At 39.9% G+C, this 22,211-nt stretch overlaps 2 protein-coding genes across 4 annotated transcripts in view; one reads left to right on the top strand and one right to left on the bottom strand.

The window, feature by feature from the left end:
* INO80D (INO80 complex subunit D) overlaps positions 1–22,211 on the bottom strand; it is a 67,218-nt gene that overhangs the window by 28,788 nt on the left and 16,219 nt on the right. For 2 of the 3 annotated variants that reach the window (XM_059393300.1, XM_059393298.1), the window contains exons 2-5: positions 18,970–19,062; positions 18,618–18,864; positions 12,915–13,666; positions 7,222–7,330 (exon numbers count right to left, since the gene is read on the bottom strand). In XM_059393300.1, coding sequence (XP_059249283.1) covers positions 7,222–7,330; positions 12,915–13,666; positions 18,618–18,835 — 1,079 coding nt within the window. In that variant the 5' untranslated portion in view covers positions 18,836–18,864; positions 18,970–19,062. The remainder of the gene's footprint in view (positions 1–7,221; positions 7,331–12,914; positions 13,667–18,617; positions 18,865–18,969; positions 19,063–22,211) is intronic. The other variant, XM_059393301.1, reaches the window with a different exon arrangement.
* Positions 2,832–3,632, top strand: LOC132012841 (iron-sulfur cluster co-chaperone protein HscB-like). Its single transcript, XM_059392642.1, has one exon. It carries the CDS (start codon positions 2,880–2,882, stop codon positions 3,585–3,587), a length of 708 nt encoding a protein of 235 aa, XP_059248625.1. The 5' UTR covers positions 2,832–2,879; the 3' UTR covers positions 3,588–3,632.

Genomic DNA, 22,211 nt, shown 5'->3' on the forward strand with positions numbered 1-22,211 from the left:
CCTGCCTCTCTGCCTACTTGTGATCTCTGTCAAATAAATAAACAGAAAACTAGGACCCATAAGAAAGAAAAATCAGGGGCACCTGGGTGGCTCAGAGGGTTAAGCCTCTGCCTTCGGCTCGGGTCATGATCTCAGGGTCCTGGGATCGAGTCCCGCATCGGGCTCTCTGCTCAGCAGGGAGCCTGCTTCCTCCTCTCTCTCTCTCTCTCTCTCTGCCTGCCTCTCTACCTGCTTGTGATCTCTGTCTGTCAAATAAATAAATAAATAAATCTTTAAAAAAAAAGAAAGAAAGAAAGAAAGAAAAATCAAACAGAAACAGATGTAGAAATTATATAGATGACAGAATTAGTAAACCAAGAACCAAAGAACAGTTATTATAATCATATTTCACATGTTTGAGAAGGTAAAGTAATCATGACAGCATTAAGGAGAGACATGGACAATATTCCAAAACAAACTTCTAGAGATTAAAAATACAATGTCTAATATGAAAAAATAGACTGAATGGGATTGATGGCTGGTTAGATGCCACAAAAGGAAAGATTAATGAACCTGAAGATAGCTCTAGAAACTTTTCAAAATGAAACACAAGGGTGCTTGGGTGGCTCAGATGCTTCAGCATCTGTCTTTGGCTCAGGTCGTGATCCCAGGGTCCTGGGATCAAAACTCGAATTGGGCTCCTAGCTTAGTGGGGAGCCTGCTTCTCCCTCTCCCTCTGCTGTTCCCCCTGCTTGTGCTCTCTCGCTCTGTCAAATAAGTAAATAAAATATTTTTTTAAAAAGAGAGAAAGAAAGAAAAGAAACACAGGAAAAAACAGACTGGGGAGAAAAATGAATGCAGTGTAAGTTTTTAAAAAAGTGAATGGAAGATCAATAATGGAATAATTTCAAGTGGCCTAAAATATGCCTAACTAAGTCTCTCAAATAGAAGGGAGAAGAAAAATAACTCAAGAAAACTAGGGTAACATTTTTCTAAATTTCATGAAAATCATAAACCTACAGATCCAAAAAGGTCAATGAATCACAAGCACAAGAAACAAAGAAAAAGAATTACACAACTGGTTTAAAACTACGGATGATGGGTATTATACTAAGAGAAATCGGTCAGAGAAGACAAGTAACATATTTCACTTATAGGTAGAATCTAAAAAACCAAACCAAACAAAGCAGGAATAGACCCATGAATAGAGAGGACAAACTGGTGGTTGCCAGAAGGGAGAAAGGTACGGAGACGGGCAAAATGGGATAAAAAAGAGAGGGAGGTGCAGACTTCTGGTGATGCGGTAAGTCATGAGAACAAAAGGTACAGCCTAAGGAATACAGCCGATGGTAGAAGGGTTGTATGGTGACGAAAAGGAGTTACACTTGTGGTGAACAGAGTGTAACATATAGACTTGTCAAATCACTGTTAGACGCCTGAAACTAATCCAATATTATACTTCAATTAAAAAATGTTAAAAGGCATGTAAGGACGCTTGGGTGGCTCAGTCAGTTTAGTGCCCAACCCTTGATTTCAGCTCAGGTCATGATCTCAGGGTTGTGAGATTGAGTCCCACGTCAGTCTCCACGCCAGGCTCCCTCTCCCTCTGCACCTCCCCCAACAGTGGCCTAGTCAATTATACCTCAATAAAATTTTTAAAAATGAAGGCAAAAGAAAGACTTTTCCCGGCATAAAAGCTAAAAGAATTCACTACCAGAAGCGCGGCACTACAAGAAATGTTAAAGTGAACCATTCACACAGAAAGAAAAGGACATCATATAGAAATATGGAACTAGTCAAAGAAGAACGAACCCGAGAAATTGTAAATATATGGGTGCAGTACAAAAGAGTATTTTTCTTTTAAATACCCTTAAAAGACAATTAACTGCTTAAATACAACAGCAATGCATTACGGAGATCGTAACACATGTAGAGGGGAATGCACAGCACCAAACGTCTAGGGTAGGAAACAAGGAAGATCCCAGGTTTATGCTATCCCCTCAAAACCTTGAAAAAGACAAACAAATGAAACCAAAACAAAGAAGGAAATAATACAGATAAGAACAGAAAGCGATGAAATAAAGCTGAAGGAGAATCAATGAAACTAAAAGCTGGTTCTTTAAAAACCAATGAAAAAGAATAGAAAATGAACAAAGAGACATACAGATTCATGCCAAGGGTTCCAACGCAAGATCAACAATGTTTTCAATAGCACTGGTTCAAGAGAAGATCCACACGGGGAAAAATTGTCCTTAGCACCACACCTCACATTATATATAAATTATACAAAAATAAATTTCTGCAAAGATTGTCAGTAAAACAATAAAGCTTCTAGAAGATAGTATTAGAGAACAGTTTCATGACTGTGAAGCTGTGGGGTAAGCAATGATTTCTTAAATGGGTCACAAATACATTACCCATAAAGAAAAAGACCAATAAATTGTACTCATTAAAATTAAGAACTGGTGCCGCCTGGGTGGCTCCATTGGTTAAGCGTCTGACTCCTGGTTTGGGTTCAGGTCATGATCTCATGGGTCATGGGATGGAGCCCTGCATCAGGCTCAGCGCGGAGTTGGCTCCAAGATTCTCTCCCTCTGTCCCTGTCCCCACTCACGAGCGCCCTCTCTCTAATAATAAATAAATCTGGGTTCCTGAGTGACTCAGTTGGTTAAGCATCTGCCTTTGGCTCAGGTCATGATCCCAGCCAGGGTCCTGGGATCGAGTCCCTTGTTGGGCACCCTGCTCAGTGGGGAGCCTGCTTCTCCCTCTGCTTCTGCCCCCACCCCATGCTAGTGCACCCTCCCTATCCTCTCAAATAAATAAAATCTTTAAAAATAAGTAAGTAAGGCTCTCTCTCCAACCCCCGAACAGGTGACCGCGGCGACATAGGCCGCGGCCAGATGTGGGGCAGGAGAGCTGGCGCCTTGCTCCGGGTGCGAGGCCTGTGGCCGGCAGGGGTCCTCGGAAGGAGACCGCTAAGCTGCAGTGCTGCGTCTCTGGCGGGAAACAGTTCCCCCCAGTGTTGGAACTGCGGTGGCCCAGGGAGCCACATGCGTGGGGACGGGTTCTTCTGTCCACAGTGCCACGCGCTGCAGCCACCTGACCCCACTCGAGATTACTTCAGCCTCCTGGACTGCAACCGTGCCTTCAGAGTTGACACAGCAAAGCTTCAGACTAGGTACCAGGAAATACAGCGTCTTGTCCACCCTGATTTCTTCAGCCAGAGGTCTCAGACTGAAAAGGACTTCTCAGAGAAGCATTCAACCCTGGTGAATGATGCCTATAAGACCCTTCTGGCTCCCCTGAGCAGGGGACTATACCTTCTAAAGCTCCATGGAGTAGAGATTCCTGAAGGGACAGATTATGAAATGGACAGGCAGTTCCTCATGGAAATAATGGAAATCAATGAAAAACTTGCAGAAGCTCAAAGTGAAGCTGCCATGAAAGAGATTGAATCTATTGTCAGAGCTAAACAGAAAGAACTGACTGACAATGTGAGCAGAGCTTTTGAACAAGATGATTTGGAAAAAGCCAAGGAAATGTTAACAAAGATGAGATACTTTTCAAATGTAGAAGAAAAGATCAAGTTAAAGAAGATTCCCTTCTAATGATTACTAGTTTAAAAGTTTCAAAAATAAAGTTCTTGTATATTTATTAAATAAATAAATAAATAAATAATAAGTAAGTAAAAATAAACCTCAAAAAATTCAAGAACTGGGGCGCCTGGGTGGCTCAGTGGGTTAAGCCGCTGCCTTCGGCTCGGGTCATGATCTCAGGGTCCTGGGATCGAGTCCCGCATCGGGCTCTCTGCTCAGCAGGGAGCCTGCTTCCTTCTCTCTCTCTCTGCCTGCCTCTCAGTGTACTTGTAATTTCTCTCTGTCAAATAAATAAATAAAATCTTTAAAAAAAAAAAAAATTCAAGAACTATTCTCTATCAAAGACACAATTAGGAATATGAAAAGGTAAGCACCTACTAGAAGTTAATTACTATTCATAATCTACTTAAGATTCCAACTTATTTCTGCTCTTGAGATAGAAATAAGAGCCTGGGAGATCTTCTTCGGTACATGCATCTACAGCTAAACTAATTAAGCAAGAAATCTTTCCCAAAACAAGGCCAGGGGTGCCTGGATGGCTCAGTCAGTAGAACATGTGACTCTTTTTTTTTTTAATTTTTTAATTTTTTTATAAACATGTAATTTTATCCCCAGGGGTACAGGTCTGTGAATCGCCTGGTTTACACACTTCACAGCACTCACCAAAGCACATACCCTCCCCAATGTCCATAATCCCACCCCCTTCTCCCAAACCCCCTCCCCCCAGCAACCCTCAGTTTGTTTTGTGAGATTAAGAGTCACTTATGGTTTGTCTCCTTCCCAATCCCATCTTGTTTCATTGATTCTTCTCCTACCCACTTAAGCCCCCATGTTGCATCACCACTTCCTCATATCAGGGAGATCATAAGATAGTTGTCTTTCTCTGCTTGACTTATTTCGCTAAGCATGATACGCTCTAGTTCCGAACATGTGACTCTTGAACTCTGGGTCGTGAATTCAAATCCTTTGCTGGGCATAAGGCATACTTGGGGGAGGGGGTGGAGGAAGCCAAACTTTCTCCCTAAAATTTCTTCAAGCATAATCCTGGTTTAGCAAGAAAATTCATGAAAAGCAGGTTTGGGGGGGAAGCAGGTGGGCAGGCGGCAGAGAATGGTGATCAAACTGCTATCAGTTTTTCTTCCAAAAACTGGATGAACTCCTGGAGGAATTTTATTTTATTATGTTTTAAAAGATTTTATGTATTTATTTGAGAGGGAGAGAGAAAGAATAAGTGAAGACAAGAGCAGGAAGAGGGAGAAGCGAATCCCCCTCGCTGAGCAGGGAGCCCAACAAGGGACTCGATCCCGGAACCCTGGCATCATGACCGAGCCAAAGGCAGACACCTAACCAACTGAGCCACCCAGTCCCCCGTCACGGAGGAATTTTAAATGGTAAAACCGTCTAAGAAATTTTAAATGGCAAAAACTTCTTAAAGATATAATGGACAGGCTAGGTGGGGCCCATTTTCTATAGCTGTCCATTCTCGGCTACACTTCAGAACAAGGTAAAATAAAAGACAGGTAGCTTCAACAAGAAACTGAAACGTGTTCCATGGGTGGTTTTGATACAAGACAAAGGTTCCCACGACAGGGGCACAGTGGCGGACATAGACATGGAGGCGCAGACAAGGAAAGGGCCGGGAACCAAGTCAATCCACGTTTCACCCAAGGGAAACAATATGGCGTGCCCCGTGCCTAGCACGTGAGAATTCAACGAGAATACACTGAATGAGTGAATAAATCAATGAATAAATGAAGGGAAAAGACTAAAGTGACAGGGGGACAAGAAGTGAGGACAGCCGTGTAAAAAGAGACAAATACTCTAAAGGAAAAGAAGAACTAGGAAAAGTGCATTGTGGTAAGGCAAAGAGCAAGTCAGCTGGCAGAAGCAACCAAGAAAGCAAAACGCTACAGGGAGGAAGGAAAATGAAATGGTTGAAATCTTCTGAAAAGTCTGCCGGAAGAGAGGACAGAAACAGAAACTGTGTCTCTCCTAATAAGAGCAAACCCAGCCCATACCGACATTCAGGTCATCAGAGAATTCCAACAGGAATCTTCGCTACCACTTACATCCACTTCCTAGGCGCCAGGTACTGTGCTAAGCTAAGGTACGTTTCCTCAGTTACAGCCATTTGCAGAATTAACTCAAAATATCCCAAATCAAGCTGAGCTGACACAAACAACGACCTGAGGAAGCATGACTGATCGCATCTGTAACTGTGAGAGTGTTAAGTTCAACTGTCCTTTATCTGTAAAAAAGAATTATGCTAATGGAAAGGATACAGTCTTGACTGATACATAAAATGGAACCTTGGAGAGGGAAGAAAACAGCAGCATTCTCCAATCCTACTAGGAGACAGGGAGGGCCGGGCCACCTGACCTTAGTAAATCCAGCTAACTCTTCGTCCAGGCCCAAATGAGCTCCCCATGTAGTTTTGCTTAATGAACATTTTTATTATTTAATGATTACTTCTCACTGTAAACTGGCATTTTGGTGTTTACATTAGTCTCTAGAGAATCAGTTCTCTGAGCCTCATCAGCTCTGGGTATACTAACGCATCATATTTTAAGCCTATAAACCAAAAAACCAGGCTCTAGAGAATTTATGTCCCTACAACGATACCGTGAGAGTCTAGGAGCTGGCCTGGGGCAGACAGCTGGCCTCACCTCTATCTTACCTAACATCTATTCAAACCATAATAGTAAAAAAAAAAAAAAAAAAAAAAAAGAGAAAGCTGAGTCTGAGGGCCATCTTTTTGGCTCCACAGACAAGGATCTATCTCGGAATGGCCCCACTATACTAAGTGAATCCCTAGGACAGTCCCCTGAAACAGAAAGGGCTTTCTCACGGTCACAGAAGGAGTTGTGTATTCATCAATCCACAGCTTTCGGATAAGGCAGAAAGCAAGCACCTCTAATGACATTATCGTGAAAACCCTTTGGCACATTAGAAATACCCAGCGCTTAAGAAAGGATTAAAGAGGACGCCTGGGTGGCTCAGTTGGTTGGACGACTGCCTTCGGCTCAGGTCATGATCCTGGAGTCCCGGGATCGAGTCCCACATCGGGCTCCCAGCTCCATGGGGAGTCTGCTTCTCTCTCTGACCTTCTCCTCGTTAATGCTCTCTCTCACTGTCTCTCTCTCAAGTAAATAAATAAAATCTTTAAAAAAAAAAAAAAAAAAAAAAGAAAGGATTAAAGAATGGCTCAATCTTGTGGAAGGCAGAGCTGAAGTAAACTGTCCTAGCTACTATAGGGATCGGCCAAAGTCGATCAAGAGAAGTCAGGCCTCGGGACTCAAGTAGCCCTGGGGCCACAAGCCAGTTCTTTAGACTGCCTCGCCCTTGGGCTCCTCTTCTGTAAAATGACTGAATGGGCCTAGGTATCTCAAAGGTCCATTTTCATTCTAAAATTCTATTCCAATCGGTTCCTTCGGTGATAAATGGGAAAGGTACAGAAACAAATTTACCAAGAAAACTGAAAAGTAGCTTTCCTCAAACAAAATAGTACATTTCTTCCCAAGTGGAATCTGTTTTACCTCCATTACAATATAACTAGATCCAATGAGATAAAAGAATTAGCATAGAGAGTAAAACATCAGGCTACTAGAGGTGTAACTGGAGAATAAAACCAAAAAGGAAAGCTTACGTATGTCTCTCGTATCTGAGGGTTTCTCGGATGGACCACGCCACCCGGTACGGTGAGGCCTGCTCTGAGTCCTCTGGCTCCTCTCCGCTCTCTTCCGACCAGTCCAACCCTGGGACGTATGACAAGATATTGCAAGTTAGACAAAAATGCATTTTTATTTAAAATTTAGGAAAAAAGCTACCCAAAATGTATAACCCAAAGCCTACAGCACATACTACCGCTGTATGAATAAATGCCTCCCTATTCTGATAAAAATATTAATAATGATGTGTAACACAGACTCAGGTTTCAAAAAATGACACTGTAACAAAAAAAGCTGTATTGCAAGGATGAACTTCTTTGTCAGACACTTCACAGACGGAGCAGAAACATAAGCAGAGAGCTCAAGTCTTTCCATACATTAAACATTACACGTAATGTCTGAAAAACTATAAAACAAGGGTAATGTATGTTCAGGTAAGAAAGAAGTCGAAATATATTGGTGGATTCACGCTACACTTCCACGAGGGCCCTAGGATAACTTCATCCATCCCCTTTCCCAACACCTCCAGAGGAAAAGGACTCCATCCACCAGGCAGGGCCATGCCCCAGCTCTTGCCCTCTGCAGGGAGAGGGAAGGGTAAGAGGTCAATATTCTATTTCTACTGTGGCCTGGGCTTTCTTTGAATTCTTTTAAACAAGAGCTGTCACATTTTGCAGCATTTTGAAAAACAAGTTTAGAGGGGAAAACAAAGAAATACAGGATGAACAGTGCTTACTTATTTTGTTAGAGGCTACTAATTCTAACGATTGGATAATTATTAGCTTCCAACATAAAGGTTTAACCTTCTTGGAAGTTTTATCTTAAAAAGGCCTCAATAAGTACCCACGTTGCACAGTCTAACATGCGTTGCACAGTCTAACATGCGTAACTTTAATATCCTTATACCACTACTACACTTGAATGAGATACCTTGAGAACTAGTAATCAGTCTTCCTTCTTGAGACTCTCAAAAATCTAAAAACCATCTTCATTAAACCTCAGAGTTTGCTCCTATAATTTAAATAAGTTTGCATGGGCCAAATAGGGAAATTAAGAAAAGGGGAATCGAAATGCAAATTATAAATGCTTAAAATTAACTAACACATTGCCACTGGCATAAAGAAACCTCAAATCTAGTTCTAAGATGACTACCCAAGTTAGGTCACCTTAAAAAGTACATTTCTCAAAAAAAAAAGTTACTTTCTTTTAAATAATTAGTGGTTAAAAAAAAAAGTAAACAAGTAATCAGAATAGCATTAGCTCCAGGACAGGATATTGAAAGGCGAGGTCTTTCAAACTTTCAAACACAAAGTAACACTTAAGGTATCTTTTAAAATTAGGAAATGAATTATTTTTTATTTTTGTGTTATTAGTAATAATTTCTACTAAGTCATCTCTATCTTCTCTGAATAAGTCAAGACCTAAGTTGTAAAAACTAAGATGGAAGTGTTTCTTTTGTGAAATTAACTGTCCAATAAAGCAAACCTTCGATCTTGGCTTCATTATCACTAGTTTTAATATAACTAACTGAGATAAGCAGTGCAGACAAGACTGTAAAACCTGGTTATAAGACTGCATTTTTCTTCAAGTATTCTTTGCTGACATGAAGGCAGGCTACACTTGGTCATAACAGTGCATTACGATTTCTGGCTTCTCCAGAGTAACCTTTGTTTTGAAAACCTGGGTCCCTAATATGCTTGAATTTTAAAAAATTAAAATAAAAATAAAAGGGGGGCTGCCCTCGACTTAGGTTATGATCCCAAGGTCCCGGGCTGGAGTCCTGTGAGGGACACCCTGCTGCTCCCTCTCCCTGTGACTTTCCTCCCTGCAGTGGCACCAAACGACACAAGCCGTCACTCTGTTTCACACCACGACGTGCAGTTACATGAATAAATAATAAGTAAATAATAAATAAGTTTTAATATTATCCGTAGGGTGCCTCAGTGGCTCAGTCACTTAAGCCTCTGCCTTCAGCTCGGGTCATGACCCCAGGGTCCTGGGATTGAGCCCCACACTTTGGTGGGGAGCCTGCTTCTCCCTCTGCCTGTCGCTTGCCCTGCTTGTGCTTTCTCTCCCTCTCTCTGACAAATAAATAAAATCTTTAAAAAAAAAAAAAAAAAAAAAGAATATCCTTGAAAATCTTGGTATATTAAAGACTTTATTTTATTAAATCTTAGTTCTTGACAACACATCCTCACACCAGTCTCTGTAACCCCATGTGAAGTCAGAAGGCCCCCATGCTGCACCCCGAAGGCGTATGGTGGTTGTCTTGTAGGAAAGCACTGGCAGCACTGGTGTAACTGTGACCTCAACCAGCTGTTTTTCCCATTCAACATCATTTTTATTTGAAAGAGCTACTGACAAGCGCTGGTTATTAAGACTTGGATTTTCTAAAATGAACACAGTGAAACTGTCACTTCAAGGAGAACAAGGGACAGGATTTGCTGCCAAATTCAGATTTTCACTTGAACGCTTGATTTTTGTTTTTTGAAAACTTGCAAGTCATCACTAAGTCTATGACAACTTTCTAACACAGTTTTCCAATGAGACTGCTGGCGGTATTAATGAACGTGATTTTGTTTTGTTTTTGAGTAGGCTTCACACCTAGCATGGAGCCCTGCCCAGGGCTTGAACTCACAACCCTGAGATCAAGACCTAAGATGAGATCAAGAGTTGGATGTTTAACTGATGAAGCCACCCAGGGATCCCACGAATGTGGTTTTTAAAATTTTGTATAATTAAATATGTCCACATTTGGAACATGTGCTTAACTAGGTAAACCAGTATTTTCCAAAATTACCAGTGTATGGTGTTACAAAATCACGCATTGGGTAAAAAGATCCATTCAAAGTGCAAAGCAGATCAATGGATTTTAATGTAATGGCTTCCAAAATTCCTTGACATGGTTTCAGATTTCACAACTAATCTTTAAGAAACTACCATTTGTCATATTTTGGCGTAGGATCAAATAAGAATATCCACAATTATTTTTTTAAAAAAGCTAGTAAAATATTCTTTCCTTTTCCAACTACAACGTGTAAGCCATATTTTCACATATTAATCAAAACCACGTATCATGACAGATTGAATGCTGAAGCAGACAGGCGAATCTAGCTGTCTTTCAGCAAATCACACATTTTTTTAAGATTTACAAAACAAGGGGCGCCTGGGTGGCTCGGCTGTTGAGCGTCTGTCTGCCTTTGGCTCACGTCATGATCCCAGGGTCATGGGATCAAACCCTATATCAGTTCCCTGCTCAGTAGGAAGCCTGCTTCTCCCTCTTCCCCTGCTTCTCTTCCCTCTCTAGCTGGGTTTCTCTCTGTCAAATAAATAAATAAAATTTAAAAAAAAAAAATGATTTACAAAACAATGTAAAATAATCATGCTCTTCTCATTATATTTTTCAGAAAACATAGCTATTTCATAAAAAGAACACGTTACCCTGTTTAAAAAATGCACTAACATTTTAAAAATTTCTCAATTATAACTTCTAATTCAGTAAATATCAACAAATGTAACTCACATACACAAAGGCTCTATGGTGTCCTCAATCATGTTAAGGTGTAAAAGGATGCTAAGGCCAAAAATCTGAGAAGCACTGATCTAAGGTATGCAAATTAAAGCAAATTTTCTATCATATTTGCAAAGGCACAATAATAACCAATATCCAGTACTGTAAAGATGTAGAGAAACTGTCATGCTCATATCCTGCTGAAAGAAGGGTATTGTGACAGAACAGTTCTGAGGGAAAATCCAACAACATGTATCAAAAAGCTTTTAAAAAAATGCAAAAGCTTGGATAGCAATTCTGCTTCTAGGAATCTGTTTGAAGGAAAAATTAAAGATGTGACAGTAATCATTTTACTATGAGGCTATACAGAGCTACAACACTTTATAATAATATAAACTGGAAACAACCTAAATTAGAGAAAGAATTCAGCTGTGACAAATTACATTGTGTATGAAAAATTACTACCTTCACAATACATCATGAAAAATTTTAAAACAGGTGATAAAACGTATGTATAGCAGGAACCCAATTTTACAGATATGAAATATACTAAGGTATTAACAAACGGGTATTAATAAGATTTGGGTGTTCTACTTTTTTTCCTCTATACCTTTTCTCTAAGTTTTATTAGTTGTTTTAATTATCAAAAGTCACACATGGTTTAATAACAGGTGAAATAATATAAAACTCTAATATCAGAGGAGCTGCCATCCCCATCTCCATAAAAACATCCAGTCTAATTCTGTCTTCCCCTTGATAGTCAGTGTTAACAGCCTGGTCGTGCATAACAACTCAAGCTTTAGAGACCTGGGCTTACACCCAACAGGCAAACATCTATCTGTCCATATGCCTGATCGATAGATAACACTGATGTCCCTTGTTTTTTTATTTTATTTTAAGATTTTATTTATTTATTTGACAGAGAGAAAGAGATCACAAGGAGGCAGAGAGGCAGGCAGTTCAGAAGCAGGGGGGCAGGGGAGGGGGGGAATGCAGGCTCCCTGCTGAGCCGAGAGCCTGATGCAGGGCTTGATCCCAAGATCCTGAGACCATGACCTGAGCTGAAGGCAGAGGCTTAACCCACTGAGCCACCCAGGCGCCCCTTTTCACTTTTATTTTTATAAAAATGGGGTAATATAATACCTATGGATTTTTTTCCTTGGTAATATAACATGGGCACATCTACTTATATTGTTTGAGGACTTTTAATACTACCAGCAATGCTACAATAAACATATCCTCACATTCTGGTATTTTCTTCACCCATAGGAATATAGTCCCCAAAGTGAGTCTGTTGGCTATATACACTCTTAATTAGTAAATAATGTCACATTACTCACCAGGAATGTAGACGCTTCATCAACACTGGATATAATTTTTGCCATTCTGATAGCAATTGTTAGTCTAATTTGCATTTCCACACCTGCTATGGGGATTAAGGTTTTCACTGGTTTACTGACCATTTATATTTCTTCTTCCTCTATTCCCATCCTTTTCCTATTTTTCTATTACTATCATGTCATGCAAATGATTTTTCCTACAGTTAGAATCATAGCTCACACCATAATTAAAGGTTGAAATAATTAAACACAGAACAATCAAACTATCAATAAGAAAATATAAAATACCTGGATAAACCTGGGATCGGACAGATTTTCTTGAGTAAGAAAATTCAGAAGCAATGAAGGAAAGACATTTCACTACATTAAAGTTTTACCTGTATTTTTTCACTTTTAAATCATGAATAGGTATTGCTTGGGGAAATTTTTTTCTTACAATTTTTTTTTTTAACTGTCAGCAGGTATTAACAATGCTATCATTATTCCAAAGTCCTAAGATAAGACATGTCGAAAAGTTCATCAGACACAGGGGCAGAGAACCACACAACTGCCTTCTAATACTGCTGGTGCAGTATTAAGAACTGTGACTGTCGTTCCAAATTTCCCAACTCCTACTTCCCTATCCTGGCCACCAAGGATCATCCTCTCCCCCCTAGCGTGCTGCCTTTATGATGGTCTCCCCAAACACAGTCCTTCCCTGGACCACAGGGTCTCAGGGTCCCTCCAGCCCCGTGATATACACGGCAGTTCTGAACACAGAGCCTCCCATGGAAGGGGAGGCACCTTCCGTGCACGCGAGCTGGGAAACAAGAGAACTCACCTAAATGGGGAAACAGATCAGTGTCCAGCTGATGTTTCTGGGTGCACAGTTTCACCAGTCTCTGCAGGCGACTTATACAGGAGAAGTGTGGCGAGAAGGCTGTGGCTTTCATGAGGACCCGGTCAGTCCTGGGCGGGTCCGCGGCGGGAGCCCTACTGGATGGCAGGAGGGGCAGCGGCCTCTTGTGGGACCACTGCCTTGCTTGTGCTATAGTGTGCGTGGTGGGGGCCACTCCCTGCATTGGTAGGCTGGTGTTCGGAGGTGGAGGCGACTTGCAGACTAAACCCTGCGGTGGCGGTGGCGCTGGAGGTTTCAAAGAAGTGGATAAAGGGGACAGGCGGGAGTGCTGCTGCGGGGGCTGCTGCTGTGAGGGCGCAGGAGGGGGACTAAAGTGCTCTTGTCGGACTTTCAAAATCTCGGTCTCTCTCTGGCGCTGCCGATTCTGGGCCAACTTGCTCTGCAACTTCTTTCTCACAGTTGCCCCTTTCTTTAGGTCGTCATCTTCCTCGTTGAAAGCGAATGGGTCTTCCAACTCGGTTTCCAGGTAGTGGAGAGGGACCCTAGCCCCAGGTGGAGAGAGGGACATGCCATCCAGTCCATTGGGCATCTTCAGGGCCAACGGGGGCACCGTCAGGCTAAAGGCCATGGTATCCATCTGGTGCCTGACCTTCACCTCATCTATAGGATCATTCTTTTTCTTCCTCTCTTTTTTCGGGATAAAGCCAAGTACCTGCAAGTGGCTGTTGCAGTACCTTTAAAAAGACACACACACACGGGGAAATGTACATGATATACACTAAGAGAAGTCGAATATAAAACTACATAGTACAAAATGTAAATCCTACCTAATATATTAAACATGCAGGACTATAGGAACTTTTGGCACTCACGGATTTAATACCAACAACCGGCACTACTCTCAAGCAGGCCTCAATGTCTGCAATTTTCCTGAAGCAAAGAGTGGAGTTGTGTGCAGAGGCTGCCAGACAGAAGCCAGTCGTGCAAATACTGAGCGGCCCTGGATAACCATCCAGCTGTGGCTTCTCACTCTGCTTTGTGACTTTGTATTCGCAGCACAAAATAACTCATCAAGTCTAAAGGATCTCTAAAAACTCTTGTTATGGGGAGGGGGAAAAATATGTATATATATATAAGTAGCATATATATATATATATATATATACACACATATATTATATATTCCAATGTCATTCAAGTATTTGCAGATTCCCAACGATCTTATGACATAACCCCTAAAAATATCAAGTGTCTACACTATATTCTACACACACACACACACACAGACTGAGAGAGAGAGAGAGAATAAAGAAGGGAAGGAGATAGTAAAATAATAAAACTAGTTAGAGGGATTATAGATGAAATGAGTTCCTCAGTAGCCAGAGAAGTACATGTTTTCTACCTGCAGCAGGTACTAAAATAATGCCCTTTATACAGATAGGAAGCTAAACTTGATAAAAATTAAGTTAACTTGCCCCAAACCCCAATCTGGAAACTGACAGAGCTGAGACTCAAAGGAAGAATCAAAGCCCAGAAGACTCTCCCTAGTCTTCAGCAATGAGGTTACTTTTGTAATGTCAATGGTATTTTCAAAATACTAAAAAGGACAGAATCTTCTACTTAATAAGAAGGCAGAATGCATGTTGTTCCCATAAACCACACTGAAAACCTAAGGAGGCTTTTAACCGGTAGAAAAGTGGTGCTTCCCAGACTGGTACTCTTTACGCAGTTCAGGTCAGCAAGTAGGCCATAAAAAGACTAGTCCACGCTTAAATAAATTCAGAAAGTGCTGGCTTCAACAGAATTAGTAATTTTGTTGTTTGCTTCTGCTGAACAACTTCTCAAAGCATTTTGTATGATAATGTGCATTATGCTTCAAGGTGGCAATATACCTGTCTGGCAGTGTTTCCCAAACTTATTTGAAAATGCCATCTATTTTTATTGTAGTGCACCTGTGATATCTCTACAGAACAGGGTTTGCGGGAAAATGGCAATGAAGTAATTAATGTCAATCCTCAAACTCACTGGGCTGTATCAGACAAATTTTTAAATATTTGTTCAAAATACATATTCACCAAAAAATCAAGAGACATGTGGTTTTGTTGGTTTGTCTTAGAAATCAATCTCTCAGAAACACGCCTCAATTTTAATAGGACTATTAAGAAAAAGCTTTCAGGGCAGTCAGGAAAATCTGTACCACGTGTATGTGCACATGCCTGCACATACACACGTAACAGGTTGGGGTCAGGTCTCACATAGACCTTGAAACAGAATAGATTTATAAAGCTGCAGCCAACAAGGAAAAAAAGTTTCAAGGGGTAACTGCATGATTTTTGTTGTTTTTTCAAGTCATTTTTAAATTAACAAAAGGATTGGTAGCGGAGAAATGAGATGGGATTCAACTTGGAAACGGAATATTTCTGCTCATTACACGTGGGCAGCGTCCACGGGAAACGGAGCTTCCTCCATGCCACCGCCGGGCAGCGGGCAGAGACCTGCAGGCCAGCTCTCCTTCCTCACCCTGGACTCCTGCTCCAGCTGCGCTCTCAGCACTACCACCACCGAGCCTGAACCTGTAGAACACTTCCTCCTCTAGAAGAAAAAAGCCTTCACAGCTAGAATTACAACAGCTTCCTTCATTATGATCAGCGTTTAAAAGAAGTACGCAGGGATGCCTGGGTGGCTCAGTCTTCAACGGAGCCTTCAACTCAGGTCTTCAACTCAGGTCCAGATCCCAGCGTCCTGAGATCAAACCCCACGTCTGGCTCCCTACTCAGCGGGGTGTCTGCTTCTCCCTCTGCCCTGCCCATGCTGTCTCTCTCTCTCTCTCAAACAAATAAATAAAATCTAAAAAAAAAAAAAAAGAAAGAAAGAAATGCCCTTAAAAAAAAAAAAGATACACAAATACGACTGAATAACTACACAGGGGAGTGACTGCTAATGGGTTCTTGCGAAGGGATGAAACTGTTATAAATCAGACTGTGATGATAGTTGCACAACCCTGTAAATATACTAAAAAATACTGACTGGACGCTTCAAATGAGTGAATTTTATCAGATGTGAATGATATCTTAATTTAACTGTCTAAGGAAAATAGTAAACATATAAGAAACAAAAAACTTCTTGACAAATATACACTATTAAAAGTATATAAAATTATAGCAAACATATTTAAAGTATTGTATAAAATAATCAATTTAATATAACCACTTATCTGAGAAACGAAGGCTACAGTAATAAGCCTTAAGCTTCCTACCGTACAAGTACATTAGAAAATGAACTTTACTTTTTTAATTATGCCAGTACTCCTACTAAAAATAACACAATTCTACTCCAAAGAGGCAGCATCCCGTAAGTTAGCATTATTAATACGTACCAGAAGTTAGACATCAGATACTAAGAAGGTTCCTTTAGCTGACCACCAAAATGAGATAATCTTATCAACTAAAAGTCCTTGGGAATTTGTTTTCTAAAATAATACATAAAACCATCTCAAATTCCTAAATGTCCGAAGAGTTACTGCATTAACAATAATGAAGGCTTATTTTCAAAAGAATATCAACCTTTTCTACATTATGTCATACAGTGTAGTTATTAACTATCAATATTTACACACATGCTAGACCTTATAGCAATTCAACCTGGATTTCTTGAGGCAACACAAGAACATTACCTCCTACTGATGTCTACTTTAATCTATTTCCTAACAACCCTATAAATATAGTAAAAATATTAATACCATTTGCATTGGTTTGAACCAATTTTTTAAAAAAATTTATGTAACTTAGTAAGCCACACAAAAGGCCTTCCCCTTCTTTTCTTGTTCTGAAAAGAGGAAATTACTTTGAATAGCAAGGTGAAGACCTATGATTCAGAGAATTAAGATTGTGGAGAAATTCAGAGCAACTCTTATTTTACTTCTCCCTGCTAGCTATTAAAATAGTACTTGCTTCTACTAAAATGAAAAAAGAAAAAAAAAAAACCCAAGGTGGACAACTGCAAATGTGGTAAACTAAATTTAAGACAAAATTAAAATTTTTGTTTTAAAAATTTAATGTCTGGCTGGCTCAGCAGGAGGAGACTGGGACTGTTGATCTCAGGGTTATGTATTTGAGCCCCGCATTGGGTGTAGAGATTACTTAAATAAGTAACTTATTTAAAAAAAAAAAAAAAAAAAGGACAAAATTATAGATGTGTTTACAGTGGAGTCTGGAGTAAAAAATGAATCCAAGTTCATCAATTCTTCAAGTTAAAAAAGGCCAGGGCTGCGGCACCTGGGTGGCTCAGTGAGTTAAGCCTCTGCCTTCAGCTCAGGTCATGATCTCAGGGTCCTAGGATTGAGTCCTGCATCAGGCTCTCTGCTCAGTAGGGAGTTTGCTTCCCCCCCTCTCTCTGCCTGCCTCTCTGCCTACCTGTGATCTCTCTCTCTGAAAAAAAAAAAAAATAAAAAAAAAAAAAAAAAAAAAAAAAAGCCCAGGACTAAGAAATGGACAGGTTAAGTCAGCTAGAAGCAGCTGGACAGGTATGTTTAGCCAGGTACAGTGGTCCCTTTCTCAACAGAGATTAAAATTTTATTCCTTGCCTCACTGAGCAGCTGCTTCTAACTTTCAGGTACTGTAATGTGAAGCTTTAAGTGCTCATTAGAAATTCCAAGGGAGTATTCCCAAATCACCACATGATGCTATCTACACTCATTTTGGTGGGAGCTCTATGAACACAAATTATTTATTTATTTCCCTGTAAAAGTGTAAAAACTGCTCACCAGGACATACACAAAACATGACCTCTTTTCAACCAATTTATGCAGGAGACATCTGCTTATGCATAGGAACAAGGACCAAGGTTGTACATACATATTTGAGAGATAAAAGTTAAAAGTTCCCATTTTCTACCTAAAGATAACAGTATTGGAAACTTTTGGGAAAGTAATTGTGCATCTGTCTGTAATATCCTACAATGACCCACAAGGTTTCTGGAGAACTGAAGAAAAAGAAATGAAAAAGAGATTATGAAAGATAAGTATCATAAGACTCTCTAAAAACATCTCCATGTTTTTTAATTCAGCATAGTAAAAATTCATAATCCTAGTGATAAAGCCTACTCTTACTCTGAACATACCATTTCCCACTTATGTTAAACATACTTTATATGGAACTTTTTTAACCAAAAGAGGCAAGATTAGAGAGCAATGCCAAATACTGTTTTGAAGTCTGATAGAATGTAAATCTTCTTCATAATTCAAGTAATCATTCTTCTGAATAATTCTTTTTCAGTAAGTACACACCCTTTGCTACCTCTCAAGCACAGATTAAAAAATTCCAAAATCATTACCATTAATTATAACACCTAATAGCTCCTGTAATTTCTGTTGCGTAAGCAGATTTCTATCGTCATCAGGAACTACTTTTTATAAGACTGCAAACCAAACACAAGCAACGATTTTGAGGGAAAAAATTCTTTTAAAAGTCTATTAAATCAATAATTTAAAAACAAAAAAACACACTCAAACTTACTTTTCAAATAACTCTTCAAGTTCTCTACTCCCATTTTCTAGAATGTTTTAATTCGCCCCATTTAAAAAAAAGAAAAAAAAAGACACCCCCCCCCCCAAAAAAGAGAGAGACAAAAAAGGGCAATTCCAAGCCTGTGGATGAAATCAAAGACGGAGTTCCATGATTAGTCTTACCTACGATCCTCTGATTTGGGGATGGGGTTGGTGCAACGTTGGCTGTTATACTTGGCCACATATTCACATTGCTTGAAGGGGGCAGTCTTGTCCTCCAGAACGTGTCTGATACAGAAAGCGTACCCGTTCAGTCGCCGCTGCTTGCACAGTTTGGGGCTATATGAGCACAAGGGCTTATTGTCAACCTCAGAGAAGTGTATATGTTTCCCTTCATACATCACGTGACTCTATTCCTTGTGAACATCAGCTAAAAGACCACCACAAAAAAAGAAACCCAAAGGATAAATCAGAGAGTGTAAGGCACATTTAAGCTGAGAATTTCACTGAGGGACTTCTGGCCCCACAGCCATACCTGATTTTAAATCTTCTGCACCATAGCAATGTTAAGAGAACCCCAAGGATACCACAGTTTGGAATGCTGCAGAATCAAGATGAAGCAGATTGTCTACAAAAATATCAAAAGGCCTAGTTAACAAACAGAAACGAGAAAGGCTTGCTCACCTGCGAAGTGAAATAAATACGAGGATATCACCCTTCCTAACGAGATGGATTCTCCTTGGTAATCTGTCATCCCAATATTAAATTAAAATAGTAAGAGACATTATAACGTATCAAGTTACCTCACCCCTCCAAATTGCAGGAAGGAACTTTGACTCTGGGAAAGGCCTGTGAGTACCTCAAAGCAGCGGGCTCTTCCACCAAACCAATGTCGGAAGGCGGCAGGTCTCTGGATTTCATTACTGGTGGCTGAATACCACCGCTATCTTCGGAACACACAATACCAATGCAATGAACCTATAGACCTAAAATGTCCCTCAGAAGTTCGACATTTTTTGATGTCAGCAAAATATTTGGCCGTTTGCAACAAATGTTTCTATGAAATACCAAAAAAGGGGGGCAACCCCTGTTTTAGAAGTCCCTTCCCCATTATTATTTACCCACGTTGATCCCATCCAAACCGTAACTTCTTAGGCCCAAAGACTAGTCCCCTAACTACGCTTCGGCCACCCAGGGCGCGGCTCTCCACCACATGCTGTATCCAATGACACTATTAAATAGTTTAACAATCAGGAGTGAAGAAATATTTGGAGTTTTAGTAACAAATGGAAGGAAGAAACCGTGTTAGCACCCACTACTGCTCTGCACGCAGAATGGCCAGCAGTAACGTTTACATATTTTAACACCAGACAGTCTACAGGGAAAAGTGATTTGTCAAGTTGGGCTACTGGGGGCGCATGTGATTTAACCCGCTTTCTCCAGAATCTACAAGTCATCCAGATGGGCTGATGGAATAGCTTGAACACATGGCGACAGAAAACTCGAGAACACACTCCTCTTTACAAAGCTGAATATGAAATTCCTTATATCCATAAATGTCAAGACACATGCTTAGAGGAGTCAGAAGACAAGTTTGCCAAAACCTGCCACTTAGTGTTACCTTGAATAAATAATACCACCTCGGGTTTTCTCACCTACAATGGGGATAAATAATACCACCTCGGGTTTTCTCACCTACAATGGGGATAATAGTTAACTGTTATCAGGCTGCTCTAAGGGCAAGTGATACAAGGTGCACAATGCATCAACTACCTTGCCTGGTGCATGTTAAGACCAAATGAAATTATTAAAAAATGTTAACCTCATTACTTACATTCTACCTGTTGGAGATAAAGATAAAGAATTTCTATTGTTCTTAAGCATTTCACTGCAGCAGAAAAAACTGTGAAGTATTAGCTTAGTTAACAAACCTAATTAGAGATCAATGTAAATAAAAAGATAAGAGCTTTCAGGATGCCTGAGTGGTTCAGTCTGTTAAGTGTCTGCCTTCTGCCCAGGTCATGATTCTAGGGTCCCAGAATCAGTCCTGCATTCAGCTCCTTGCTCAGCAAGGAGCCTGCTTATCCGGCTGCCTGCCACTCTCCCTCTTGTGTTCACTTTCTCTTCCTAACAAATAAATAAAAGCTTAAAAAAAAAAAATCAAAAGTAAGAGCTTTCCCTTTTTAGTTTATTAGGATATAAGGAAAAAAGTTGAATTAAAAATTTAACTGCTGGGACACCTGGGTGGCTCAGTGGGTTAAAGCCTCTGTCTTCGGCTCAGGTTATGATCCCAGGGTCCAGGGATCGAGCCCTACATCGGGCTCTCTGCCTGCTTCTCTGCCTACTTGTGATCTCTCTCTGTCAAATAAATAAATAAAATCTTAAAAAAAAAAAAAAAATTTAACTGCCCTAAAGGTCTAGATGTTCAAGGACAGAAAATATTTCGAAGCAAACCCATACTTTTTTATTTTTGCTTTTTTTTTTTTTTTTTTTTTTTTTTTTTTAGAGAGGGAGAGCGGGACAGAGGGAGAGGGAAAGAGAGGGGGAGGGAGAGAGAATCTCATGCTCAGCACATGGGACTCCATCTCACAGCCCTGAGATCATGACCCGAGTCAAAATCAAGAGTTGGACACTTAACAGACTGAGCCACCTAGAAGTCCCTGCTGTTTCATTTTTACACTCTCTCTGGCTTGCTCATCCACCTGGTCAACATTAAATATTTCGTACATTTCGTTAAAGTAAACTTGTATGAACTTTGGGGAAAAAAATACACTAGATATAAGTGACAAGGGTAGCCAATATAACTATCTATAGGAGAATATTTCATAAATCACAGAAGAGTGGCGGCGGGGATGGGGGGTATGAAAGACAACCTTCACTTTTAAGACATATTCTAGATCTACAATCACTTGTGATGTATTTAGACTGATGATTTCCCCTTTCTTTCCAATTTTCATATATCTCTTTTTTCCTATTTGAATTGGCCAGAACTGCTGGAATAATGTTAATAATGGGGACCACGGTTATTCCTGTTAACTGAGAATTGCTTATAGTCAATGGTAGGAATCCTGCGAACTTTTGCCGTTAAGACTTATTTCCTGTTATGTTAAGGAAGTATCAAATAATTCGTTTTTATTCAGTTGTTTCTTTAAAAAAAAACAAAACAAAAAACAAAAAACACCCCATCAGGATTGATGGTTAATTTTACCAAATTTTTTTTCAGCTTCTTGAAAGAAAATCATTTTTCTCTTTTGTACTGTTAAAAACATGGCATTTAGTACTTCCTAATACTGATGTATTAATATTTCCTGATAGTTCATCCTGAGAATGTAGCCATTGTGTATTATCCTTTGATAAATTACATTTGCTAATTTTTAGGATTTTTGTAATTTGAAAATGGTCTAGAGCTTGGGTTTTTTAATGTTTTTTTCAGAATTTGGTATCAAAATAATATTTCAAAAAATAACTTAGAAAATCCTTTCCCTTTTTCTGTGTTCTGGAAAAAATGAAAAAGCACTGCAGTTATAATGTTCCTTAGCAGGTTCCTGGGCCTCATAGTGCTTTTTTGTGCACATCAGGTTTTGAAATTACCTGCGCACAATTTAGCAATATGATCACTTTAATTTCCTAAGTATCTGGGATTCATTCTCATATTCTGAGTGCATTCACACACAGAATTTTTGTGGGGTTTTTTTGTGTGTGATATTTGTGTTTTGTTCCTTTGTTCATGATTACGCTCAACAGTTTATCTGTTTAAAATTGTTACTAACATCTTCA

This window comes from Mustela nigripes, chromosome 3 (genome assembly GCF_022355385.1).
Source record: "Mustela nigripes isolate SB6536 chromosome 3, MUSNIG.SB6536, whole genome shotgun sequence".
NCBI classification, from domain to species: domain Eukaryota; kingdom Metazoa; phylum Chordata; class Mammalia; order Carnivora; family Mustelidae; genus Mustela; species Mustela nigripes.